The following is a 25,362-nucleotide window of genomic DNA, read 5'->3' as shown; positions in this document are numbered from 1 at the left end:
TTCATGTGTGTGCAGCAAGTGCTCTAATCCACCGAGTCATCTCTTCACCTATTCTTTCTTTTTTTTTTTCTTTTTTTTTTTTTGGGTAATCGACAACTCTTTTTATATAGCACAATGTAGTTTGGTATATTGAAGGGAGCAGGCAAAAAGCATCTTGGCCTGAGTACTGCCATTTTGACCTCAGACTCCATTTTACCGAAGAGTGAAATAAAGTTCAGGTTCCCAAGCCCTAGGGGAGCTAGGAACTTTTCAATAGACAATCCACCTCCTCCCTAAATCATAGAACTATTTGTTATGCATCTTTAGTTCTCTAGAAACATTATGGCCGTTCCTAACAACAGAAGGAACAAATGAATCTGATTGGTTGGATTGAAGGGCTTGAGTGCACTCTCACATTTCCTTTGTCTGCTGATGGGCACCTTGCTCCTGTCTCACAGCTCTTGTGAATAGTGTTGCACTGAATGTGTCAGTGCAGGAACCTCTCTGCAGTGCTGACTTCTCTTCCTTTGGAGATGGCCGGGTCATATGGTGGCCATTCTATTTTCAGTTTTCTGAGGAGCCACCATACTGTTTTCCATAATGGCCATGTTAACTCATATGCCCACCAGCGGGGCACTCTCAGGCTTTCCTCTTCTCCAAACCTCCTTAGCTGTTCTAACAGACAATACCCCATGGTTTTATTTGTGTGTCCTGATTAATAACACGGGGACTTTCCCCTCTCCTTTATCTCTTAGACATTTCTGTATGTTCTCTTGAGGAGTGGCCAACCCTTGCCTGGCCTCCAGCCGTCTCCTGCATAGTAGACTCTGAAATACAGTAGACTTGGAAATTACCTATCTATCATTCTCTATCTGAACCGAGGAACTGCAAAAAAGACCTTGATAGGAGATGTGTGCCAAGGAGCGGAGGTAGAGTATTGTATCTTGCAAGGAAAGTGAGCCTAACTCAGTATCCTCATGTCAGGGTGACTTTTCCCCTTGTGATTTCTATATACACCGGAATCTTGTGAAGTGGTACAATCTTATTTAAAAACAAAACAAACAAAAAACCTGTTGGTCATGGTGTGTTTGCAAAACCATTCAGGTTTGAAACTTCAAGGAGCTAGCCTCACTCACTGCTCTGTGGAAAAGATTAGCCATGACACTTTGCTTTAAGGTCTTTGGATGCTTTTAGGGTGCTTGATGCTCCCTGCCCCCCGTACTTCTGAGACAGGGTTTCTCGGTGTAGCCTTGACTGTCCTGGAACTCATTCTGTAGACCAGGTTGGCCTCGAACTCAGAGATCTGCCTGCCTCTGCCTCCCAAGTGCTGGGGTTAAAGGTGTGAGACACCATGCCCAGCTGTCTCTTTTTTTCAGCTCTAATGCCCTATATTTCTTTTCTTTTTCTCAGCCCAACAGAGGCACAAAACGACCCCGGGATGATGAAGAAGAGGAACTGAAGACTCGTCGAAAGCAAACTGGTCCTCGAGAGCGTGGCCGCTATCGAGAGGAGGAGGCCACAGCAGCTGAAGAAACAGACGATGATAAAAAAAGGCTGTTGCAGATTATTGACAGAGATGGCGAGGAAGAAGAGGAGGAGGTAGGAAGCCAGAGCTGGGCAGGAGCCGGCAGAGTGACCCTGACACACCATTTGTGGCTTAACTGGGGATAGGACGTTACCCTGAGCCTTCCAGTCTCATCCCTAAAATAGGGATAAGACATCCTGTGTCAAGAGTGTTAAGGCAAAGGTTGGGTGGGATAGAAGAGTCTGGAAAAGTATTTGCATGGTGGGAACAAAGAGGAAGGATGGGTGGTGTTGACAGGAGCAGTTAGAGCTTCTTGGCCTACCATTCTGAGAATATGTAGAAGACCCATCATTTTAAAATATAGTCTGTAACCCAAAAGAAGTGTCAAATCCTGTCAATCACAAAAAGTAGTAGGGCTTTTAAGAATGAAGTTCAAAGTACTGTTAGATTAGCTATGTGGTGCTGTTGAAGCATGGTGGCTCTTGCCTGTAGTCCTAGCTCTCAGAAGCTGAGGTAAGAGCCCAAGAGTTCAAGACCAGCCCCGGCAATATACCAAGACCATTCTCAGAAAAACAAAACAACAGTCAACCTTACAACAGTTGAAGGAAGGCAATAACTCTGGGCTGTTGTATCGGTCTTGTCCTGTACCTTGGAATAATCTCCCTTTATGCCTCATGTACCTGGGCTCCTCCCATTAGGTCTAGGTCAGGTGTTCTCTCCTTCGAGAAGCCTCTCCCGTCTCTGAGGTGGCCCTGCAGGCCATTTTCAGATTCTCCTCTCACTTGATTCTGTATATAGTTTTCACAGCATGAATCGTGGTTTGAAATCCTTATTTATCTTACATTTGCTTTCCTCTCTTGGCCTCTCATGAAAATGGCCTGGCTCTGTTTTGTTCACAACTATGTCTCTGGCACTTGGAGCAATATCTAGCTCTTCATAGGCCCTAATAAATATTTATTGAATGAGTAAATGAATGGAGCAGAGAAGCACAGAGGTAAAATACCAGCGATTAAAACAAAGTGACCTTACCTTGTATCTTTTTAAATCCTTAAGTGTTAACTTATATGCGGTTTCACTGTGGCACTTTGTTCAATATGAATTATGGAAATGGATTCTTAAGAGCCAGCTGTTTTCTGGTTCCCTCAAATACATGATGCTAAGTTTGGCTTTTAAAAATGAGGCAGGAGCATGAATCTGAGAAGAAGAAAAAACTTAATTAGTATTCCAGACAGGTCTTTTCTATGCTATGACAATAGTCCCTTATTCCCCGGGGCTTGGGCCAGTGCTGTCTGAGGTTCTGCCCTAAAATACATTGGCATTTTGGGAGTCTATGGGAGTGAGCTGTGAGTTCTCAATTGCCTCTCAGAGGGCAGCAACCTCGAAGGGCTTACAGTGTGTGTAGCCAATGCTTCCTTCTCCTCCCTCTGGCTTCTGCTCAGTCTGTTCACCCTGTAGTTAATTGGAAGGTAGAATTCCTGTGTAGATGGTTTTGGGGGACTGGGGCAGTGGCTGTCATGGGTAAGTAGTTTCTAGCCTGGGAGACAGAAATGTAATGGGGGACAGGAACAAAGAGATCACTTTGTAAAAATGACACACAAAAGGCTAAAAGTCCAGGAGTTATTTTCTCACTGCTACCAAAGTCCCATCTGATGGAAAACAAGTGGTGCTTGCCCCTGTGGTCACATGGGCTTGTAAAATATTATTGTCCTTTTTGTGCTACATCACCAGCATTCATCTTTCTGAAATCTCCCGCTGGTTTCTGACGTTGAGCTATTGGAGATACTGCTGAGGCTGATGACTAAGACTGATAATTCGGTTCCCCAGTGTTGGAGAGGAATTGAGGAGGGAAGCCAAACCCTGGGGAGGCTGGGGTGCTGGAAATGCCACAAGAACTGCACTCACATGAATATAGTTCCCCCAGAGTGGTCCAAATGTTAGTTTAGTGAGGGAAGGAAAAGCTGTGTCTGTGAGGGAGACTGGAAAGTGAAGTAGTTGTTCCCTAGACAGATTGAGTTGCTTAAATTCAACCCTCTTGGTATGCTGGGTATGCTGTGTCTCTTGCTATTAAGAACAGCATCATTATTCATTACTGGAATTCACCAAACAATTTTATGTACACAGTTTGTTCAGGTCATTTCTGTGACCTTGAAAGATCCAGCAAACATGTTCATTCCAGCCCTCCCTCCCTCTATTCAGCAGATCTTCTCTGGGTGCCTTCGATAAGCTGGGTGCTGAAGAACCAGCAGTAAGCAAGGAGACATGGGCCATTTCTAGGGTGTTATGCCTGCCCTGTTGTTTTTTAGTTTAAAATTTTTATATTATTCATATAGGTGCTTTGGCTATAGTATAGGTATATGTATGGTACCCTCAGAGGCCAGAAGAGGGCACTGGATCCCCTGCAACTGGAATTACAGACTGTTAGCTGCCGTGTGGGTGCTGGGAATCAAACCTGGGTCCTTTGGAAGAGCAGCCAGTGCTCTTAACTGCGGAGCAACTCTCCAGCCACAGTGTCTGCCCTGATTTGAGGTTGGGGCAATTAGCTGGGCCAGATCCTTCCAGACTTTCCTTCTATCAGCTACATGAAGGGTTGGGATTTTATTCTAGACACCACGAGGATGAATTTAGGAAAGACCAATTAGAAGGCATGAAGTAAACTTGCTGAGGCTTTGAGACATTTCAGAGTGAAGTTTGTTGTTCTGAGGGAGTCGAGGCTCTGAGTCCTAAACAAGCCAGACATTGACTTTAGTTTTCACCATGTTGGGGAAGCCATCTTGAGCTGTAGACCTGGGAGGGGTGAGAGCCCAGCAGAGTGCTTCCAGATCCTGAGGTCGATAAAATCTAAGAAATGTATCATGCTCAAAATGAATGTATAGGTTTCTCCCACTTAAAACCCAATATAGGAAGAACATTGAGATTTCATAATAAAATAATAGCCAGTATTTCTGAGTCCGTACAGAATTATAGGATGATTCAGTGCTTTCCAAGAGGATCTATTTCAAGTTCTCCTCAAAGCAGTTTCTTTATTGCTTTTAGGTGTGAGTTACGGCTGTTAGACAGAGTGGAGAAGCTGGAAGTTGGGAGAGTGTTACAGAGGCAGGGTGCCTTTGCTACGTTAATTTAAACTGAAAGTGAACTGAAATTTCTATAGGTTGTGTGTGTAGGGAAGATAAATGACTCAAAATTTTAAAAAGACTGATGTGCTTGAGTGTGTGTAGATATAGGTGTTGGAGGCCAGTAGAGGGTGTCCGATCCCATGAAGTGAAAATTACTGTTGGTTGTGCGCCACTTGGTGTGGGTGCTGGGAGCTGAACTCAGGATCTATGAAAAACAGGAACTCTTCACCTCTGGGCCTTTTCTCTGGCCCTCAATATAGACTGTTCAATTAATTAATTTACTTTCTTAGGTTTCTCTGCAGTGAATGAAGCAAGACAGCTCTGTGGTACTAGTTTTCTAATGCTTCCTCTGAGGGAGGTTACCAAAATGCTTTATTTTTTATATTTAATATTCATTTATTTTGATGCAGGGTCTCCCTGGTAGCTCTGACTGGCATAGAATTTACTATGTAGACGATGCTGTCCCACTGCCTTTACATGAGTGTTGGGATTATAGGCATGTGATGTCATGTCCAATTATTAACCCCCTACCCCTTCCCTCCCCTCCCCTCCCCTCTCCTCTCCTCCCTTCTTTTTTTTTTTTTCCTTTACCTTGTCCATGTAGGCCTCTTGCCTCAGTACCACATCTGGCTCAAGGCTAACTAATCCTTGATGCTACACTAACATTCCAAAGTACCGGTCTGACCTTCTTCTCAGTAGCTCAGAAGGACCAGGTGCAGAAACCTGTGATAATGTGAAGCAGTGTGTGTAGCTCCCCAACTGCCATTTGTCCCTTACAGGCTGTGCAGAAACAGGCAGTAGAGCAGCTTCGGCTTATAGACTGGTGTGACCTCTGGTGTGAGGAAGAATCTAGGAGTCCCTGGCACTCACTGACTTGGGTTTGATCTTAAGTAAATTCTTCTTATTTTCTGACTCTTTCTTGCCTGTACATCAAAGGGACAAGATAAGCATTGACTAAAAGTACCCAGCACCATTGCTTACCCTGCACCCATGTTGTGCGTGAGAAACCTTTGCTGGATGAGTCTTTACTGCCTGAGATGAAGCTTCGTTGTGTAGAGGCAGGGCATTAGACGTGACACCCAGGATGATGCCCCTCGCTGCCATTCTAGTTGGGGAGGAAAAGTGTCTACTCGCATTGAACCCACGGAGGCCATGGCAGCAGGTGGATATAAGAGCCATAGTGAGAGTGGCTGATTGTGAGATCCTGAACACTGAAGCTGTTATCCTTGTTTTAGGAAGAGCCACTGGATGAAAGCTCTGTGAAGAAGATGATCCTCACGTTTGAAAAGCGGTCCTACAAAAACCAGGAGCTTCGGATCAAGTTTCCCGACAACCCAGAGAAGTAAGGCTCCACTTGCTGATACCCCTCCCTTTTCCTCCATGATGGCCTGTTTTCTCACTTGTTGAATTTGTTGTTTGCTTTGTTGGCTTTTTGTGACTTGATCAGGATTCCAGTGTGGCCCACAAGTTTGGGAAGTCACTGGAAGGACACAAAGGACTTGAGTCAGTGATGCCAAGGGCTATGGTTTATTATAGCCAATGCAAAGGTGTTGGCTAGGAGAAATGCATGTCTGCAGAGTTCCTGTTTCCTTCCACTGGGGGAGGGCAGACAGACAGCACTGTGTCTTCCTGCAGAGAACTGCACTGGCTTGTTTGTGTCCTGGGAGGCTGACTTGAGGACTTGGCAGGTCTGCATTTTCTGAGAGCCAGAACCACCACAATAACAGACTTCCAGAAAGCAAGCAGCTCTGGAGTGTTACACAGCCTGGCCGAGGAACACCCTTAGCACTCAGGGACCGTCTCAGAAGCCAGCTCTAGGTCAGCCTTGGAAGCAGGCAGGCTTCCCGAAGAGGAACCCTACTGTGCTAACTCTTTCCTACGTCATTCTTTCTGTGCCCTAGAATATTACCCATGGCTGCCAGGCTTTATTGCAGAGAGAATGTCCAAAGCTTAGGTCAGACAGGTGTGCATGGGACCTCCGAGTGACCATGAACAATCACGTCTTTCTCAGCCTCAGTGTCTCTCCTGTGAATGGCAAGTGGGTTTTGGGGGAGATGAAGTGAGAACAGTGGCCAGCTTGTGGCTCGGCACCTGTGCGCTCTAGACGCTCCTGAAATGTTTTTACCTTGAGGAACCATAGTGTGGGATCCTCGATCTCTCGATCTTGAATCCCAATTAAAAAGGATTAAAGATTTGTATAGATTTTAGAGTTCTAAATCTCTGTTTTCTTCCCTGTCTTTCTCCCTTTTCAGATAAATGGTTTAATGAATTTTAATAGGCCCAAAGCCCTGAGGCAATTAAGAGGTGGATGGTAGGATCTTTGCATTCGAGTTTGTAGGTTACGAGGGAGACTGACTATTAATGTGAGGTAGAGACATAAGCAGAATGCTATGGGAGCACAGAAGAAGGAGCAAGTGCTTTGTGGGGACCTCACAAGAAAGGTAGTGTTTGGGCTGGGCCTTGTGTTAAGCATGTAGCTAGCACAGTGAAAAGCAGTACTGAGGAGATGGCTTAGGTGGTAAAGTACTTGTCACATGAGTGTGAGGACTTAAGTTTGGAACCTGCAAACCCATGCAAAACTGGGTGGGTAGCATGCCTGTAACCCCAGTGCTCCTCCATCGAGATGGGAGAATTCCTTGAAGCTGGCAGACCAGCTAGCCAGGTGTGCACAGTAGAGTATAAAAGACTATCTCAAACAAGGTGGGAGGTGAGGAGAGCACTTAAGGTTGTGCTTTGATCTCTGTGTGTGCATCATGGCACATGTGCCTGCACAAACACACACAGGCACATGCACACACACAAATGCTTGAGAAACAGGGGAAGGAGAGAGAGAATACAATTCCCAGTTTGCTAGAGGGTAGAGAATTTTCACAGCAAGCCTGGGAGGCAATGTGACTTGTGCCTTGGAGTGGTACAAATACTCTCCTTTTCTGTGGGTGAAGGGACAGGGCAGGGAAATCCCAGCCCCCTGTGACAGCAGCTAGATCACAGCCCTGCTTCCTAGTACTTGCATTATCTCTGGTGTTTTGCTGACCTCCACTACACAGAAGCAATTCACACTGTAGTGTGTGCATGTGTGCACGAATTTAATTACACAGGTATCACACAGACTGATGCTATTGTAAAGTTTCACTGCGTAAGTAGAATAAGAAATGGAACTCCCTTCACTGTACTGACCCTACTACCACCACCCCAGTACCTACACCTGACCTTCCGACCGAGTCTGTGAAGACTCCTTTAGACTGATTTCTATACCCTGTTTTATGCTATACAATGGCCTATTCAAATTTGAGTTTATATAACAGGAAATGTTTTCCTGTCTATCTGCCTTTTGATTTTTTCCTGGTGCATAGTATTTTATGGTTAGGAAATCCCACAATATGCTTAGTTATTTTTATACTGATGGACTTTAGGTTATTTCAAATTTTTAAAACTTTATTTCATCTACATGGGTGTTTTGCCTGCATGTTTGTCTGTGTACAAATGTGTGCTTGGTACTATGGAGGTCAGAAGAGTGTTTTGGATCCTGTGGGCCTGGAATTACAGATGGTTGTGAACCACCATGGGGAAGCTAGGAATTGAACCTGGGTCCTCTGGAAGAGCAGTCAGTCAGTGTCCTTAATAGCTGAGCCATCTCTAGCAGTTTTAGATTATTTTTAACCTTGGCTTTTATAAGCAGTGGCAAGTAGATTTCCTTGTATATATACATACCTTTTCGCTTGCCTATTCCTATAGGGATTCCTAAACGTTGGTTGAATGCCCAGGCTGAAGGGCATTTGTAATTCTGAAAGCTACTCCAAGTTACCTGTCCTATTCTTTCCTTCTCCCCCCAGCTGCATTTTCTTCCCATGTACTCACGGTAGATATGGTCACTCTTTAACACCTTTGCTGTTTGTTTTCTTGTCTCTCTATGTTGGGCTCTTGCAGTTGGATGTAGATTGTGTCTTGTTTGTTCCTGTGGCATTGGTGTGGTATCTGCTGGGCTGCAGATGCTCAGTAAACATGAGAGTTCCTGTGTAATCTTTGTCATCTTTATTATATCCCTATGGCCTGGAAGCTAAGCACCCCTCAGGAGGAAGCTGTGCTGCAGGTTGATGGCACTGAAAATATGAGATCTGATGGCAGCATCGCCTCTGTGCCCTAGGTGGTTGTTGCCCTGCGGTCGAGAGTGGTGAAGTGATGGCAACTGTGGCTGTTGGCCTCTCAATTGGTACCACTGATCTCTTGTGGGGCCATTGATAAGCTGCTTTTCAGAAAGAGGTTTATTTCTTTAAACAGTGTTTGACATTCTGTAGAAAAGTTTATGTGCTACTTTAGTTTAAAATTTGAACATATAAAAACTGAAACTGCACATGTAGAACTTTTTTGTTGTGTCAAAAAGCAGTTAGGAAACTATCTGTGCTTTAACCTTGAGTTCTTGAATTCTTGCTGGCACAGTGCCTTCCATAATTCTCCAGATTGGCCAGGGGCAATTAAGATGGAAATTTTTGTTGTGTATTTGAATGAGACTTTTCGGTTGAGATCAGAAACGTTTGGATTTATTTTCCTGTACATGTGAGTGTTGTTTTGATAGCTTCCTCTTCATTTGGCTGTGTTTCAGATTCAGCTGACAGCCTTCCACCAGCAGCCTCCCCTGGCGCTGTGATCTCTCTCCCAAACATCACACCGAGTGTGCTACTTCTGTAGTAGGCTTTAAGCTCCCCTCTTCATTGTCAGGGATGGAATCATTTAGTGTAGTGATGCATAACCTTTGTGTGTGTGTGTGTGTGTGTGTGTGTGTGTGTGTGTGTGTGTGTGTGTGTGTTTGTGTGTGTCTCATGGCCCCTTTGCACTTTCACTTGAGTACCCTAGAGTGCTTTTCTTAAAAAATTGTAGCAAACACAAGAACATGCAAATCTATATTCTACTTGCCATTAAGGTAATGATCTAGGAGCTGGGCGATAGCTCACTTGGGAAGAGCAACACAAAGGCCTGAGCTCAGATTCCTGGCATCCCTGTGAAAGGCCTGCACATGGGCTTGTAGCACTAGCACTTTGGGAACTTGGTGGGAGACTCACTTAGGATCGAGACCACCAGCCTAGCTCCGCATTTTGTGAGCCCCTCAAGGGAATTAGATGGAGAGTGACAGATCAGGACACCTGATATCCTCCTCTGGCCTCTGTGTATGCACACAGGTGCGCACAATAGCACACACACTTGCATATACCATAGACATAACGCACACACGCACGCACGCACGCGCGCGCGCGCGCGCACGCGCACACACACACACACACACACAAGACAAGACAATGAACATTATCCCTTGTTCTCTGGACCCTGGGAAAACTCCAGGGTGTGTACTCTGGTGAAAGAAGTGTGGAAAGGACTGCTAGTACCTAAGAATTATGAAATTTTTGATCTGTCAGTTTCCTCCTTCCCCAGGGATCTCCCACTGCCTCAGTCACATCAAGGGACCGCACCTTGAGAAAATCTGTTTTAATTGGGTTGGAAGTATCGTTATTGTCCCTCTGCAGTGATGGCTGATAGTGTGACTGTTTTGTAGTCCTGTGTTTTCAAACACCGAGGTCATTTGTTAATATTCACTCTCCTGGTTGAGGGAGAACATCTTGCTTGTCTGAAGCAAACGAGCATGGGCAGATTAGAACAGTTTCTGTCTTGTCAGATGGAGTCCATGACCCCATCTCTGCCTGGTTACTGTTTTAATATGTTGCTCTATTGCTTTTCTATCACCTCTCACCTGACCTTTACCCTGGCTATGAGTCAGGTGTTGCTGAAGCAGTACTGCTTCCCTGAAGACAGCCTTCTGCAAATAGTAGTCTGTGCTTCAAGTGAGTGGGCTGTACAGAAGAAACAGAAGAGAATGGTCAGCTGAAACAGAAGAGAATTGTCTTTTTAATAACATAACAGACTCAAGGCAGCTGCTGTGAGCCAACAGGCACTTTATATGTATTGTTTCTTTAAATCCTCACTATCCTTCTGCGAGGAAGGTAAGGAAATCAAGACTTAGAAATAAGTAGTTAATGTTCTGTCTTTGACCACACTGGGTGTTCCAGTGGCAGCTCTTTGGGAAGCACTGGACATCCTTACACTTACAAGTGTGTAATGGATGGCTTGCATTCATGGTAGGCTGGGAGCTCTGAGACACGGGGCTGATTTTTTGTCTATTATAGTGTCTGTACCTAAGCCAGTGAATGGCACCTGTATAGGTTTGCTGAATGCTTGTTGGAACACTGCTATGGTCACATCCAGGTCAGTCTTTTCCTGGGGCCAGGTATTTCTTATTATGTCTCATTATCCATGTAGCACTGCACCTAGTAGGACTTTTGTGATGTACTTAGAGTTTGCTTCTCTTCTGGTTTGTTTTGTTTGAATCATGTTCTGACCATTTGAATCTTAAAGTTTAGTGCTAATATCGTATGTTTCAAAGAATTGTGAAGTCTGTTACTACTGCTGTTTAAGCCTTGCCTTCTGTCTCTATGTTTATGTATTTAGTGGTCTTAAGATTGGTCACCAGGACACTGCACCTAGTAGGCAAGCTGCCCAGCTTTCATTTTTCAGGCAAGGCCTCCAAGTGTGACTGAGAGTGCTCTTGAACTCATTATGTAAGCAAAGTGGTCTTGAACTCGTGATCCTCCTAGGCTGAGATTGCAGGCACCTACCAACACACCTAATTGGGTATTTTATTTTATTTTAAGGCAAAGACTAACTATGCAGCCCTGGATGGCCTGGAACTCATTATGTAGCTCAAACCAAGATCCATCTGCCTCTGTCTCCCAGGTGTTGAGATTAAAGATGTGTACCACCATCTTGGGCTAATGTTTGTTTATTTTTTACATCACTCCCAGTGATGAAGATCTAACTTGACAAAGAAACCTATTCCTTCTTTTGGCAATTCTGGTTCTTAAGATTCCCAAGAATAAAAAAGAATTTCATTAGATTGTCTCATATGATACGGTATCTCCTTGAAGTCTTGGTTACTTCCCAGAATCAGTTTCTCTGTCCCCTGAAGTGTGACTCTGGAACGGATGTCACAAAGTGTCAGGTCCTCTAGTCAGCATGAGTCTGTCTTATTTCAAGCAGACTCAAGTCACAGTAACACTTGTGGCAGCACTTGCCTTTGTTCCTTCTCTGTCAGACACCCTTAGTAGTTTCTTTGGTCACCTCTGAGTGAGCCAGGTGCTGGAGACCAGAGGTGAGTATGAAATAGTTTTTCCTGGAGGAGCCGTCTCAGTTTGCATTGCATCATCAAGTCCCCTTTGCACTGGCCCACCCCACATTGACGCTTGATTTCAGTGCAATTTTCTTTTCCTTTTGTGGTGCTGGGTATTGAACCTAGGGCCTTCTGTATCCCAGGCAAGTGCTCTGTCCCCGGACTTACACTCCCAGCTCTGCACAAGCCCACCAGATCCATAATTCTGAATGATCTAAAAACATAATCTATTTGCAAGCACAGAAGAAGGATCCTTTAAAAAGTGATATTGGGGAATCTTGATAAAATAGTTATAGAACTTGCTTTGAATAATAAGCAGGTAAGAACAGACAATAAAGCTTAACTGAAAAGGAATAACAAGGGCGTGTTTTATAACAGCAGATGAAAACGGTAGCAGTGTGGGAATGAGGAGGCACCCGTGAGAGAGAGTGGAGAGCTAGAAGCAGATGGAAGTATGCATCATAGTTTAGCCTGCGGTGGGTGGCGTCTCTTCAGATGTGAGGGAAAGGGAAGATCATGGAGTTGCCGCAGCTGGCCAAACAAACATTCGTAGAAAACAAAGTTGACCTTGCCCCATAGCATGGTAAAATAAATTTCCTAAGACATAAAAAACATCTGATCTTCCCACAGAAAAACTTTACTATATACATGTGAAATAGAGTTGGCAGACAAAGATGTGACTATCTGGATTTTTGAAAACTTTTATTTTGATAAATAAAAATAAAGGCCAATGTGTCCAGAAAGCATAACATATAAATTAGAGTTAATTTCCTCCTTGGTTTATTTTTATTTTTTATTTTTTTTGCAGTGTGACAGAGATGAATTTCCTTAGTATAGAGAGCATCTTATAAATTAGGAGATAAGATGAGACCCTGGTTTAAAAATGGTTAAAGGATAAATGGAAACAGTAAACAGCCATTCTTTTTTTTTTTAATCAGAAATGCAAAAAATTTAAATAGCATTCTTTGCTGTTTTGCACTGGAGCCAATGTTGAGTAGTTACTACTGCTTGGGAAGAGGCAAAGAAGAAGCAGCCCTTCAAACACGGTTGTTGCCTTTCTGACAGAGTTTATCAAAGTCTGTGAAGTCATGCATGCTCCTAGACTTGGCGCTTTCCTTCCTGGGAATTTACCCCACACAGTGACTGAATACACACAGCTACATGCCATTTGTTATAGGGGTAAATTGGAAACTATCTGAGTGTCTGAGAGGGGAATTCTTTAGATAAATTACAGTCCACCAATCCGAGCAAGTGTACTATGCAGTTGTTTAAAATTGATGATTTACAACAGGAATTTCAGATAAAGTCTCCCCCACACACTGACTGATTGGCAGTCCCTTCTTGGAGCATTGTCTTGAGAAGGATTTGGAAGCGAGGGCCAGGCTCAGTACCAGGGAGAGTGGTGCATCAGTGAGGAGCTTCTTGGGAGAAGAGCTAGCAGTTGCAGGAATTTGCTCTTCCTGTTGTAAGGAATGTGTAGCTGGTGGTAATAGTGGCAGTGAAATTGAACATAGACCACAGAGATTTGCTTTGTGGGTGAAAGGCTACGAATTGAGAAAAATGACCCAGTGACACTGGAATATCATCAATGGTTATCTCTGGCTCAGAGGATTATGGATGACTTTCGTATATTTTTTAATAGTTTGCCTTTTCCCAGATTTCTGTGAAAAGTAATATTTCACAATTATAAAACATATATGTAAGTGCTTGAAAATAATGGCAGGAAAAACAGTAGCAAGGGGTATTAACTGGGTTTTTAAACAAAATATATTCTCTAGGTTTTGTTCTTTATGGATTCTTGATTCCAGTGTCTGCCTAGCCTTTAACATCCAGAAGATGAGCCATTCCTCATGGCTTCCACAGGCCCTGCTTATGCCCTCCTTCCCTCCCTCCCTCTTCCTCCCTCCCTCCCTCCCTCCCTCTGGCCTCCGCTTAGTGAGATGGGCATCTGTGGATATAAGAGACAAAAACTAGAGTTCTTGTCTGTCCAAAGCATGTGTTCCAGCAGAGAAGCTGGGCTTTGAGTAATGGTGGTAGCCAGCATAGAAGCAGTAAGCACAGTTTCTCCCTGCTTCTTAAGAGTCTGACTCTGTGCTAAGTGTGTTGTATGTTTTGGCTCTTATTTGACGGCACTCTGTGGGATAGATACCAGTATTGTCTGTTGCATGATTTTCTTTGTCCCTCCAGGTCCCGCTGCTTCAGCCCCAGGTAAACACACAAAGACTTATATTAATTATAAAATTGTTGGCCGATTGCTAGAGCTTCTTATTGGCCAACTCTGTCTTAATTATTAACCCATTGCTATTAATCTATCTATTTCCACATGGTCTTGGCTTACTGGACAATGGCCTGGACCTGTTAGTCCTTTGTGGTCTGCATGGCGTCCTCTCCTGTCACACCTCTCTGCATACCTCTCCCAGAATTCTCATCTCCTAGTCCTGCCCATCTTCCTGCCTCTATTGGCCAAACAGTTTTGTTATCAACCAGTAAGAGAAACATATATACAGAAGGACACCCCTCATCAATTGCCCCACTTTATAGATGAAGAAACTGACACATAGAGATACCAAGAAAGTGACTAAACCAGGTTCAAGCCCAGCCCATTGGGTCCTGCAGCCTGTGTTTGTAGCCATTGTGTCCTCTTGGTCACTTTGGATCAGGTATTGTTTAGTTGCTGTAATTGCATTAGTTCATTTGCTTCTGGGAACAAACGTTCCGTCTTGTTCATCCGGGCACTCTTTAGTCATCAGGCACTGCGAAGGGCAATGCAGAGAGAATGCAAAGTAGAACTTATTCCCTGTGTCTGCACAGAGGTTTGGGAAGAGGTCCAGGGTAGACATGTGAGTGACAGAGGGTAGTGACTGCAGAATGTCAGAGACCAGATCAGCCTGACTTGTGGCCTGTCTCATCTCACCAGAGGTGGCCTGAAGGAAGAGGGTGGCTACTAGGGCAGCTGCAGTGTCTCGTTTCTTTCTTTGTGTGGGTGAGAATAATTGGTTCTTGATCTGAAGGGGAGTAAGAGGAACCCTCTTTGGATTAGGACATGGGCAGTCCAGGACCCCAGGGTGAATTGTACCCCAAGGGGTAATGGTAGCTAATCCGTAGGACTGGAAGGCAGATCCTTTATTGCTGCAGAATGCTTTGAGGACCTTAAAAGGCAGCCGTGGCTGTAGGAGTGAAGGGACCCCTGTAATGAGATCTGAATCCAAGATTGATTTTTGTAATGAGGAAATCGATTTCCCAAGGAAATGATGTGACAGTATGATGTCTGGATGAGTGTACTTCTTGGTTGGTCTGTTGTAGACATTTTGACAGATTGTGTCAGTCTCAATTGTGCTTGTTTGCTCTCCCATGTGAGTACCCCTTGCCTTTCAGTGACCCTGTCCTGTTCTCCCCTCCTAGGTTCATGGAATCCGAGCTGGACCTCAATGACATCATTCAGGAGATGCACGTGGTGGCCACCATGCCAGACCTGTACCACCTTTTAGTGGAGCTGAGTGCTGTGCAGTCACTTCTCGGCTTGCTGGGACATGATAATACAGATATCCTTTAGACCTGTGGGGGAGGGAGGAGGTGGCTGACACTGGAAGAGCTGTTTACTCTCACGCCTGTCTGTCTCTGCTGATGGGTGCTGTCATGTCTGCTCTTCCGTTTCCATTCTAGTCTCTTCCATCCTGAAATACACACTGCTCTTTACTCATCTGAAAATCTGAGCTTTAACTGTTACCAGGCCTTGAGAAGATCCCTAGGTGTCCTGGTGTCTGCTAGTACTAGAGCACACTGTTCACACACCAACAGCATTAATTTTCCAGATCAGAATTTGGAAGCTCCTTATTGAAGCAAGACCAGACAGATCCGAGTGTGTTGATGTAGACATCATTCTACTACTAACAGATGGCTCTGTGGATTGAGGCTAGAGGAGGCAGTGAACCATGGCAGAATGCTTGTCAGGATGTCCAGAGGATAGGGAAGCTTGTCTGTTTTGTCCACTACTATTTTCTAGTTCCTTAGAAAAAAACTGGGTATCGATGCCCAGTAAATAGTATTTCCTATTTGTTGAATGAGCATTAGACCTAAACAGACAAGGTGGGCTTGATTCCTGGCCTCATTTTCTGTGAAGTTTGGTATTTTCACCTGCAAAGCTAGAGTTGACAACCTTGTCCCTTAGTGTTATTGAGGAAATCAGAGACATTAGCTTGTCACACAGTGCTCCTGGTGCCTGGAAGGCACTAGGTAATATTCTATATAACAAAATCTGTGTCGTGACTTCTAAACCATTTCATGCTTAGTCTCTGCTGTCCTTTGTGCAGTGGCTGCAGTGTAGGTGTTTTATGTGCCATGCATGGGGTTACATTCATTAAATAGATTCTAGTCTGTCTGAATCCAGATTTGCAGAGGTGAGAGACAACTGTAGTGAGTCTGCTTGAGTGCCGTTCACAGGAAATCTGTCCCTGTGTCGTGTTATTTTCCTCTTTCTGGTAATCTCTCTCCTGAGAGCATGTCTGACTAGGCTCTTTCCTGACTGATAATTCTCACAGAAATAAATCAGTGAGTAATTTTAATGTGGTTTTGTGAAGGGCAATCTCAAGTTATTTCTGATGCCTTGTGTACTGTTATTGTTAAGAATGGCTCTGCCCATCCCTGGATTGCGACTGCCTGGGTTTGCTGTGGGGTTCTGGGTCAGCTGGTTTCTGACTGAGCTTTCCCACAAGCTTGTTCAGAGGCATACCTGAGAGCCTGTTAGGTGTCGAGTTCAGTGTTGGGCCCTCCACACCATCTGCTGTGCAGGTGCTCAGGTAGCATTAACCCATAAGTATGCCATGGCCATTATCTTAGGCATCTTGGACTGCTATTACAAAGTACCATAGACCAAGTGGCTCATAAATGACTAAAAATGGTTTCCTGTAGTTCTGGTGTTGGGCAGTCAACAAGCTCTGGCAGTTTCGCTATCTCTGGTACTTTGGGTTCCTGTGTTCTTGGTCCTCTCATAGTAACAGGGTGAAGGAAGAGCTTGCTGAGTCTCTTTATGAGGACACCAATCTCACCTGTGGGGCCTCTGGCCTCTTCACTTCCCAAAGTCCCTGCCTCCAAGTGTCATCACACTGGAAATTAGGTTTCAGCATAGGGATTTGGGGGCGGGGATATAAACATTTGTTCTGCCTGTTACAGGTACATGATACAAGGCTGGCCTACTCCAGGGGAGGTTCAGTGACTGAGCAGTCTAGCTGTAATATCACCTCTGTGGTTTACATATTGAATAGTAAATTTCAGAGTCTCCCCAGGCATAGCCTACTGCCTTGTTTGATTCATTTGTCATTTATTATTGTATTTGTGCATGTGGTGGGGGCAGGGCACAGGGCATGTGTGGAGGTCAGAAGACAATTTCAGGTGCAGTGCTCAGGAACCTTCCACCTTTGGTTTCAGAACGGGTCTCTCATTGGCCTGGAACTTTACCATATAGGCCAGGCTAGGTGGACTGCACATTTTTTTTTTTTTTTTTTTTTAGAGATCTGCCTCTCTCTCCTTTCCATCTTACCATTATTAGTTACAGGTGCACCCCACTGCACCCAGTTTTTTAGTGTGGGTTCTGGAGATTGAACTTTGGTCTTCATGCTCCCAGGGCAGCTGACAAGCCGGCTGCTGGGCTGCATGTCCGTGACCCTGTGTTCCCAGCAGCACACCTGCTGTCTCCCTAATAGCATTCTCTGTGCCCTTGACAGAGTTGCTTAGTCACCTGCCACTCTGCATTTTAAGACAGAAATTACCCATTTTGTTTCTGGAAACTGGCACTCATTCTTTCTTCTCTTCCCACTATTTCAAAACAGTAGCAGCGGTGCTGCAAGCTGCTGGCATTTCTGATTCACTGGCCTGTTCCTGCTGGGGAGAAGACTGACGGGAGCTGCGCTGCTCAACATCCGAGTTCTTGGGAAAGGCAAGGGCACAGATGTTCAAGTTGGTGTGTTCTGGTCTTTAAAAAGGAGAAACCATATCTCCCTATAATGTCTTTGACAGACTGCCATTTCCCTCCTGTTTCCCCAGAGCCAAGTCATTCTTCCCTCGCCTTTCTGCCAGCCCTCACCCAACTGCCCTAATGATGTTTTTTAAAATCTGATTTTTAATTATGCCCTACATCACATTTAAAGTGCATTTGAAATATTTTTAATTACCTTAATTTTAATTAGATGCAGCAATTAGGGTAAATGTCATCCTCTTCAAAGTGCAAGTTTTCTTGAAAGTGATTTCGGGAAAGGGGAGACCTCCCAACTTGCAGCTAACATACCAGCTGCATCGAAGGGTGATCTCCCCCAATGCCACACCCGCTTCTTGTCTTATCTGTGATCTATAATGGAAATTCTTCAGGAAACGGTTGTTAACAATTTACTGTTGTACAGCTGTAACTGTCCGAAACACCATGCCATGAATAAACAATTTCATGGCTGTCATGATTTCAGTTTTTAATCTTTAACTCTTCATTTATCACCCAGGCCCATACATGGCTGCTTGTGTTCCCAGCAAGCACGGGTCATCTTTGCTTTGTCCTTCTCAGAGGAAACATAAATGATGGGGATTTTAATTGGATCTGAGTCTGGTTTGTTGTAACCTTAAGAGGCAGCGGATGTGAGTGAGGCAACAGCTTGTGCCTCGTCCTTCAGTCCTTTCAAGCGTGAGGAGCTGCTGCAGAGTTGATCCCGGCTTTCTGCACCACTGCCGCTGGTGAGGGCTTGTCAGCTGTCTGCGCTGTCCCCCAGAGGCTGGAGCCCAGCCGCTGCTGTGGGCTGGCTGCAGAGTGGAACTCTGGTCTGTGAGGAGAGAGGGAGGGGGCCCACCTTTCAGGGCACAAAGGGTTACTTTAAATGTGTTTAGAGGAGCATGAGGGTAGAACCAAACAGCTGCTGCCCTCTCAAAATATCACATTTTAGAATAATTTCCTGTAATGTAAATTATTTGGACATGTTCCGAGTGCCAACCACCCCCCCCCCATGGTATTGGGGGTGAACCATTTGGAGTGTTTCTAAAGAAAATAAAACTAAAGGTGCGAAGGACAGTTTTCGCAGGTATTGTTAAACAACAGTTCGGTTATGGCCTGGTGTAAGCCAGGTGTTCTCAGTTTGCCTGAAGGAATGAATAGAAATAAAACAAGGAGAAAGTCAAATAGTAAAATCTTGGATAGTAGCTGGTTACCCCTTTTGCTACAATTAAAAAACAACAACAACAACACTGTAGCCCCAAATTTATAAGTATCCAGTTATTGTGCCATTTGCCATGTTGTCGATTGAGTGGCCAGTCAGTGTGGCCTCACTGAAATCTTTTTAGTGGATTTGGGTTCTCTCGGGTTCTTCTGTTGTGTGATAGGCACATTGCACACACTAGGAAGCAAGAGACAGCTCTGGTGGCGAAGCACCCAGATTACTTCCTGGTGCATGTTGGGAGGTGCCCTTGGAGCTATATGCTCAGGAAATGCCCTAGGAGCTCTGTGGAGGGGAACATCATCCCTGGCTTGGGGCTGGTCAGGAATGGGGGCTTACAGATTGGAAACCTCTAATGGGGTGAGGGCTTTTCTGGTTTGTTTCAGTGTTTCTGCCTGGACAGTGGAAGCAGCTGTTCTTTCCATGCTACAGACTTGTAATCATCACAGACTATCAGGATACCAGAGAGAAAGAAGGAAGGAAGTTAACTGCCTCCTGCTCTGCAGCCAAGTGCCCTGTCCTTTAATAAAAAGGATCAGAGCATCTAAACTGAATTTATTCCTCTGCCCTCTCCCCTGCTCTTGTGATTCAGGGAAAAAAAAAAAATCTCATTGTGACATTAACTGGATGTGCAGGAAGGGACAAACATGTTAGTTTTTTCCTGGTGGCAGCAATGGGACAGACAGCTCCTTTTTGTGTGGACCAGCTTTAGGGAGTGGTGTACACATTTGTTTTCTAAGTTAGTATTTGCTCAGATTTTCGCAAGCTGGAGAACTTGTGGCGCTGTCCTTGCTGTTTTGTGAAGAGTTACAGTGGGAATTTGTAAAAGGAACCGGCATGTTTTTCTTAGACCAACAGGGATCAATTGAACTTGAGCAGTTTGGTCTGGGAATGCTAAAGTGGAGCCAGCTGACTGAGACACCATATTATCCCGGAGGGTATGCACTATAGTCTAGGGTGCCTTGTGTTATAGGCCCAGCATTAATGAGCACGAATAGGGCTGGGAAGGTTTGAGCTGCCAAGGGGCTTTTTTCTAATTGGACTGGGAGGGAGTTGGTTCCTGCTCCGCTGCTCTCCTGCAAGCACTGTCTAACAAGACGTGCACATCTTGAGTTGTTGTTTTCCTAGGAGCTAGTCTCATTCTGATATTTCCAGACTCAAAATTACAACAGAAAGAATTGACTTATTTTCTTCATGTGTCAACTGACTTCCTAGATAATGCCTACTGATAAGTCACTCTTGTTTCTGGAGTCAGTCAGTATGCTCTGAAGAACATGTTTAGATTAGGATTAAGAATAAAGACCTAAAATGGCAATTTCAGAAAATAGAGCCCTCTTAATTAAACGTTTGATCTTACTTGCTGTGCCTTCAGAAGATTAGGGTGGTTGCAGCCTGCTTTGGACATTTCCACTGTGGCTTGCTGGTGCCTGCTGGCATCAGTAGGCACTCAGTGTTAACTGCATATGCTTTCTCCATATCGCTTGATTTAGGGTCAATATAAATTTAAGAATCTAGATCCAGTCTGGGGGACTTTGTGTTGCTGTTTTCAAAGGGGAGAACTATGTTGTCTGGGTTTGAAATCCATTTGCATTAATCCAGCTATATCTAACCACTTACCCAATCCACAAAGAAAACAGAAACATTTTTATTAAAGAAAACCGTATTTGCTGCATTAAATCACTTACATCCTCAGAATTTATACTGGTTTGTTTTTTTTAATGACTTTTAAAAAGCCATCTGTTCAATGCATCTCATTCTTCTTCCTCTTTTTTAATAACTTTGTTCCTTGTGGACACATCTCTGTGGATATTAATAAGATTAACAGTTTCTGTACCAATACTAAGGAGGATCAGGCCCCAAACCAAATATTTAGAGCCAAAACACACAACAGAAGTAAACACCACTCTTGTCCAAAAGCCTCTGTATTAGGAGCTGTTCTTGCCCAGCTGGTCTTTTCCATTTTGCTATTATACAAACATATTGCCCTGGTAGTGGGCATATACAGGGGGAGTAAGTAGCCTTTTTACTCAACATGACAAAATAGGCTATAAAGACAAAACAAAATCGGGTTTTAGTCATCCTCAGACAGGCTTTCTGTTTTTCTGTTATGCTTAGATGGGAGAGAGAGTTCTTACCTTGTGTAGTTGAGATTGTAACTGCAGTGGAGAAGCCTATCACCCATGCCCAGTGTGTGCCTGTGGTAGAGCTCTGTGCTTGGTGTGTGCCTGTGGTAGAGCACTGTACCCAGTGTGTACCCAGTGTGTGCCTGAGGTAAGGCACTATGCCTGGCATCTGCCTGTGGTAGAGGGCTCCTTGTCTGTCCATTTTGAGTTCTGGTCTTTATTCCTACTTCTGGTCTTCAAATGACCTTCCCTCTAGTGGTCATATCACTCTCCCTAGGAGTTGATGGTCACAATTATGGTCTCTTTACTGGTTTTCTGAAATGCTATTTGAGGAAAGTTGAAAATTTATATAAAATCAATTAGTGGTAGATGGGATAAGATGTTTATTAAACCTGGTGAATAGCTTATTCTCAAATGAAGCAGAAAAGCAAGCCAAGAAAAGAATCTACTAGACCATTATATGAAATGACTTTTCTTGGTAAATGTTAGAAAGTCATTGGGTTCCCATATAAAAGTATCTGTTATCAGTTTTCCCACTAAGGTCCTAGGTTTAATGTAATGCATTGGCACATGGTGTGAGACTAAGGCAAAGATAGTAAGAACTGGCCCCAAAGACCTTAGACGAAAAACAGAAGTTAGTCTTCCACCCAGTGTAACGCAGAAAGGAGACTGTACTGTGCTAGTTTTAGTTTTAGACTGTGGAGGCTGTTAGAAGAATAAAGTCCACAGTGTTGGCTCTGGGGGAGACTCGACTGCCTACCTATGTTTAGTACTTTCCTGTTTCCTGGGTTTGTCCTCTTTTGTTTCTTATAGCTACACATGGACATTAGCTGGGCAGAGATGATCACCCACATTTTTACATGTGAGAAAGCCAAGCCATAAAGAAAGAGAAAGGCTTATACAAGGTTATATGGCTGGTGTGAATTATCAGACCATTCAGTTCATTAAAGCAAAGATGAGTATTTAATGACCTTGACTCAAACTTTTGCTGACTCATCTGTCACCCTGCCAGATATACTAATGCTTCTTGACTTGCAATAGGGTTGTGTTTCAATAAACCCATCACTAGGTTGAAATATTTTAAGACAAAAATGGCTATAGTACTCCTAGGCACGTAGCCTAGCAAGGGAATGTGTGTGGTGTATTGGGCATTCACTCTCATGATCTGATGGCTGACCAGGAGCTACAGCTCATGGTTGCTCCCCAGCATTAGGCAGAATATTGTACTGCCTGGTGATAGTGTGGAGAAGGTAAAATTCCAAAGTCTCAGTGTAGTCTCCACTGAATGCATTTCCATTCACACCTCAGTAGAGACAATAAATCGAAAGTTAAGCCAGTGTAAGTTGGTGACCACCTATAGTCTACCTTGTCTTGAGTCTATTTTATGAATAATTATGCATACTTCTTATAAGTAATTATTCATGCTGCTGTTCAGATGGTGGAATGATGCAACTTATTACACACCTGATTCAGATCCTAACCCTGTAGACAGGTGACTGTGGTAGATGAATGAAGGTGTCAGTGGGTGGATGAAGGGGTTAGCGGACAGATAGATAGGTGGATGGATGGAGGGTGGGTAGGGATGAGATTGGAGAGGGGAGGGATGGGTGAGTTGGTGGATGGATAGAGGGATGGATAGATGGGTTGGTGGGTGGACAGAAAGATCAATAGATGGTGAGGTGATAGATGAAGGTGCGTGAAGGCAGGGTGGAAAGGATGGGTTGTGGATGGTTAGAAGACTGGGTTAGAAGGATGCTTGGGTAGATGCTAGATAGAATATTGCTGTGCATATTAAGTAAGCATGGGGACGGGCTGTCATACATAAGAGCTTTTCTAGAGAGATTTTAAATGTGGGAGTTTCTTGGATGATGAGTTATTAGCATTTTATCCCATTTTCCTAAGCCTTTAATAATTTATGGTAGAAATAAACACCAGGTCTTTATCTTCTGTGATTATAAGAATGCCAGTAAACCAGAATTTGCCTAAGTCCAGTCATGTTTGAACATGCATGCATTACTGTGAAAGGCATGGCATGATGCTGTGACTGGGGTCAGGGATGCTGACCCAGGATGCTCCCTTAGCTCTTGTGCCAGTGGGTGTAATAAGCACTCTACACTTCAGCTTTCTTGTCTGGGAAATGAGGACCACATTTGATTGTGTAGCACTGTTGTAAGAGCTCAGTACCTGGCCCCTGGTCCAGTGATGATGTTTAAAATGGTGACTTCATGATGACTGTTGTGGCCTTCACAGAGAACAAACTACTAATTCCTGCTTGCAGGATATCACTGGGATTTCTAGACATTAATGTGTTAGCTTTCTAAAAATTTAATTGAAATGACTTGTGTATTTGGGTTTACTGTATGTCAAGTATAACCCATGGTCTTTTGTGTCAACAGCTTTCTGGTTACTTCATTTATAAAATGTGAAAAGATTTTTGTCCAAAGACCTTTAAGCTCATTATACTGCCTGTAGCACTTTGTGGTTTGGGTAAATATCACCTTTAAGAGTAAAAGAGGCATAAAAAGTTTAATTACTTATTCATGACAGTCATCTAGTCAGTAAACTCCATTTTTTTTTCTTTCAGCAAAAGATGCACATAAAGTCCCTAGACCATCTCTCAGCAGTCAGCACTTCCTCGTTCTTGTCATTGTGTCCTGCTTCTTCTGTTTTTCTTTCTGTAAAACTGTCCTGGCTTGCTGGCCTTGACCTTGTCTCCCATTCTGCACTCTATGTGTTGTGGCTTCAGGGTGGGTCCTTCCCCTTCAGGTCTGGCTCCCGCCCTTCCCCACCACCTATGCACCCTGACCCCAGTTCTCACAGCATACCCTCACAGGTATTCGATTGCCTTTTATTTTATTTATTATATGTATGTGTGTGGGTGCTGTGGGAGCTGTGGGTGCTGTGGGTGCCTGTGCTCATATTCATAGAGGCCATAGGAGGATGTTGCGTGCCCTGTTTTATCTCTCTCCCCTTGTTCCTAAGATACAGCGAGCCCTGTGATCTCCTGTCTCCCTTCCACCCCAGGGCCTGGGTTCTGGGAACCACACTTGGGTCCTGCGCAGGAACAGCATGCACTGCTAAGCACTTACCCTCTTTCCAGCCCCATTACTCACCTTTGTGTGGATTGTGGGGGAGTGCAGCTAGGGCCCAGTGCTGCCCTGTGGAAACCCTTTCCTCTGCATTTCCCAGCACTTCTTTCCTGCCCTGGTCTCTGAAGACCCCCTGGGCGACAGTGTGCCAGGCAGGTCCAATCATGCTGCGTCTCACAGGTTGAGGTTATGAGATGAGGATAAAGATGTTGGAAATGCAGCTTCTCCAATTGGTCTACTTAACGCTTGGAAATTTATGAGAATGCAGTAGACCTACAAACTGAGTTCCAAGGGAATCAGTTCAGCTGCATTCACTGAGCCCCTCTGAGGGAGGAAGGGTGGCGGGAAAACCTGAGTGTGTTAAAGATACACCATGATAGCTGGGTGGTGGTGGCGCACACCTTTAATCCCAGTACTCAGGATGCAGAGGCAGGTGGGTCTCTGTGAGTTCAAGGTCAGCTTGGTCTGCAGAGTGAGTTCCAAGCTACACAGTGAAACCCTGCCTCAAAAAAAAAAAAAAAAAGATCCGCAGTGATGAAGGGGGTGGGGGCGGAATCTGCACAATATGACAGCAGGGCTTCAATGTGCATGGGGTTTCCTTAACACTCGTCACATGTGTCCATAGCCGTGGTTGATCTGCTTCAGGAGCTGACAGACATAGACACCCTCCATGAAAGTGAAGAAGGGGCAGAAGTTCTCATCGATGCTCTGGTAAGTGGCTCATGCCTCGGGGTTTCTTGGGAGTGTGAAGGTGTTGACCTTATCCTTGCCGCGGTGCACAGTGGTAGCCATCGAACTCTGGGTTGAGGCTGGATGGAACAGGAGAGAGTAGAAAGGCAACTGGTAGGATGCTTTCTTCTGTGGGACTTGAGGGAAGAGCCTGCAGAAGCCCAGGATCTAGTAACTGAGTGCTTTAGGCAGGACTTTGCTCATTCCCTTAGCTCTGCTTCTCCCTCACCACGTCCTCTTGGAAGCTGAGGCACAGGCAGGGTGGAGCAGCATCTCTGCAGTCACAATCTCTCAGCCATTATCCAGGCAGCACTAAGGCGACCCCTCAGCCAGGCCTGTGTCCCCTGAAACAAAAGCCTGTATGTTCTGATCCTTAGCCTCTGCTCTCTCTCTCTGATCCCGTG

At 44.6% G+C, this 25,362-nt stretch overlaps 1 protein-coding gene across 1 annotated transcript in view; it reads left to right on the top strand.

Moving 5' to 3' along the window:
• Ctnnbl1 (catenin beta like 1) overlaps positions 1-25,362 on the top strand; it is a 154,984-nt gene that overhangs the window by 36,030 nt on the left and 93,592 nt on the right. Inside the window, exons 2-5 of the mRNA XM_027421258.2 lie at positions 1,390-1,578; positions 5,853-5,959; positions 15,233-15,372; positions 24,843-24,940. Of these exons, the coding sequence (XP_027277059.1) occupies positions 1,390-1,578; positions 5,853-5,959; positions 15,233-15,372; positions 24,843-24,940 (534 nt within the window). The remainder of the gene's footprint in view (positions 1-1,389; positions 1,579-5,852; positions 5,960-15,232; positions 15,373-24,842; positions 24,941-25,362) is intronic.

This window comes from Cricetulus griseus, chromosome 6 (genome assembly GCF_003668045.3).
Source record: "Cricetulus griseus strain 17A/GY chromosome 6, alternate assembly CriGri-PICRH-1.0, whole genome shotgun sequence".
Taxonomy (NCBI): domain Eukaryota; kingdom Metazoa; phylum Chordata; class Mammalia; order Rodentia; family Cricetidae; genus Cricetulus; species Cricetulus griseus.
This window is presented reverse-complemented; position numbering and strand designations above follow the sequence as displayed.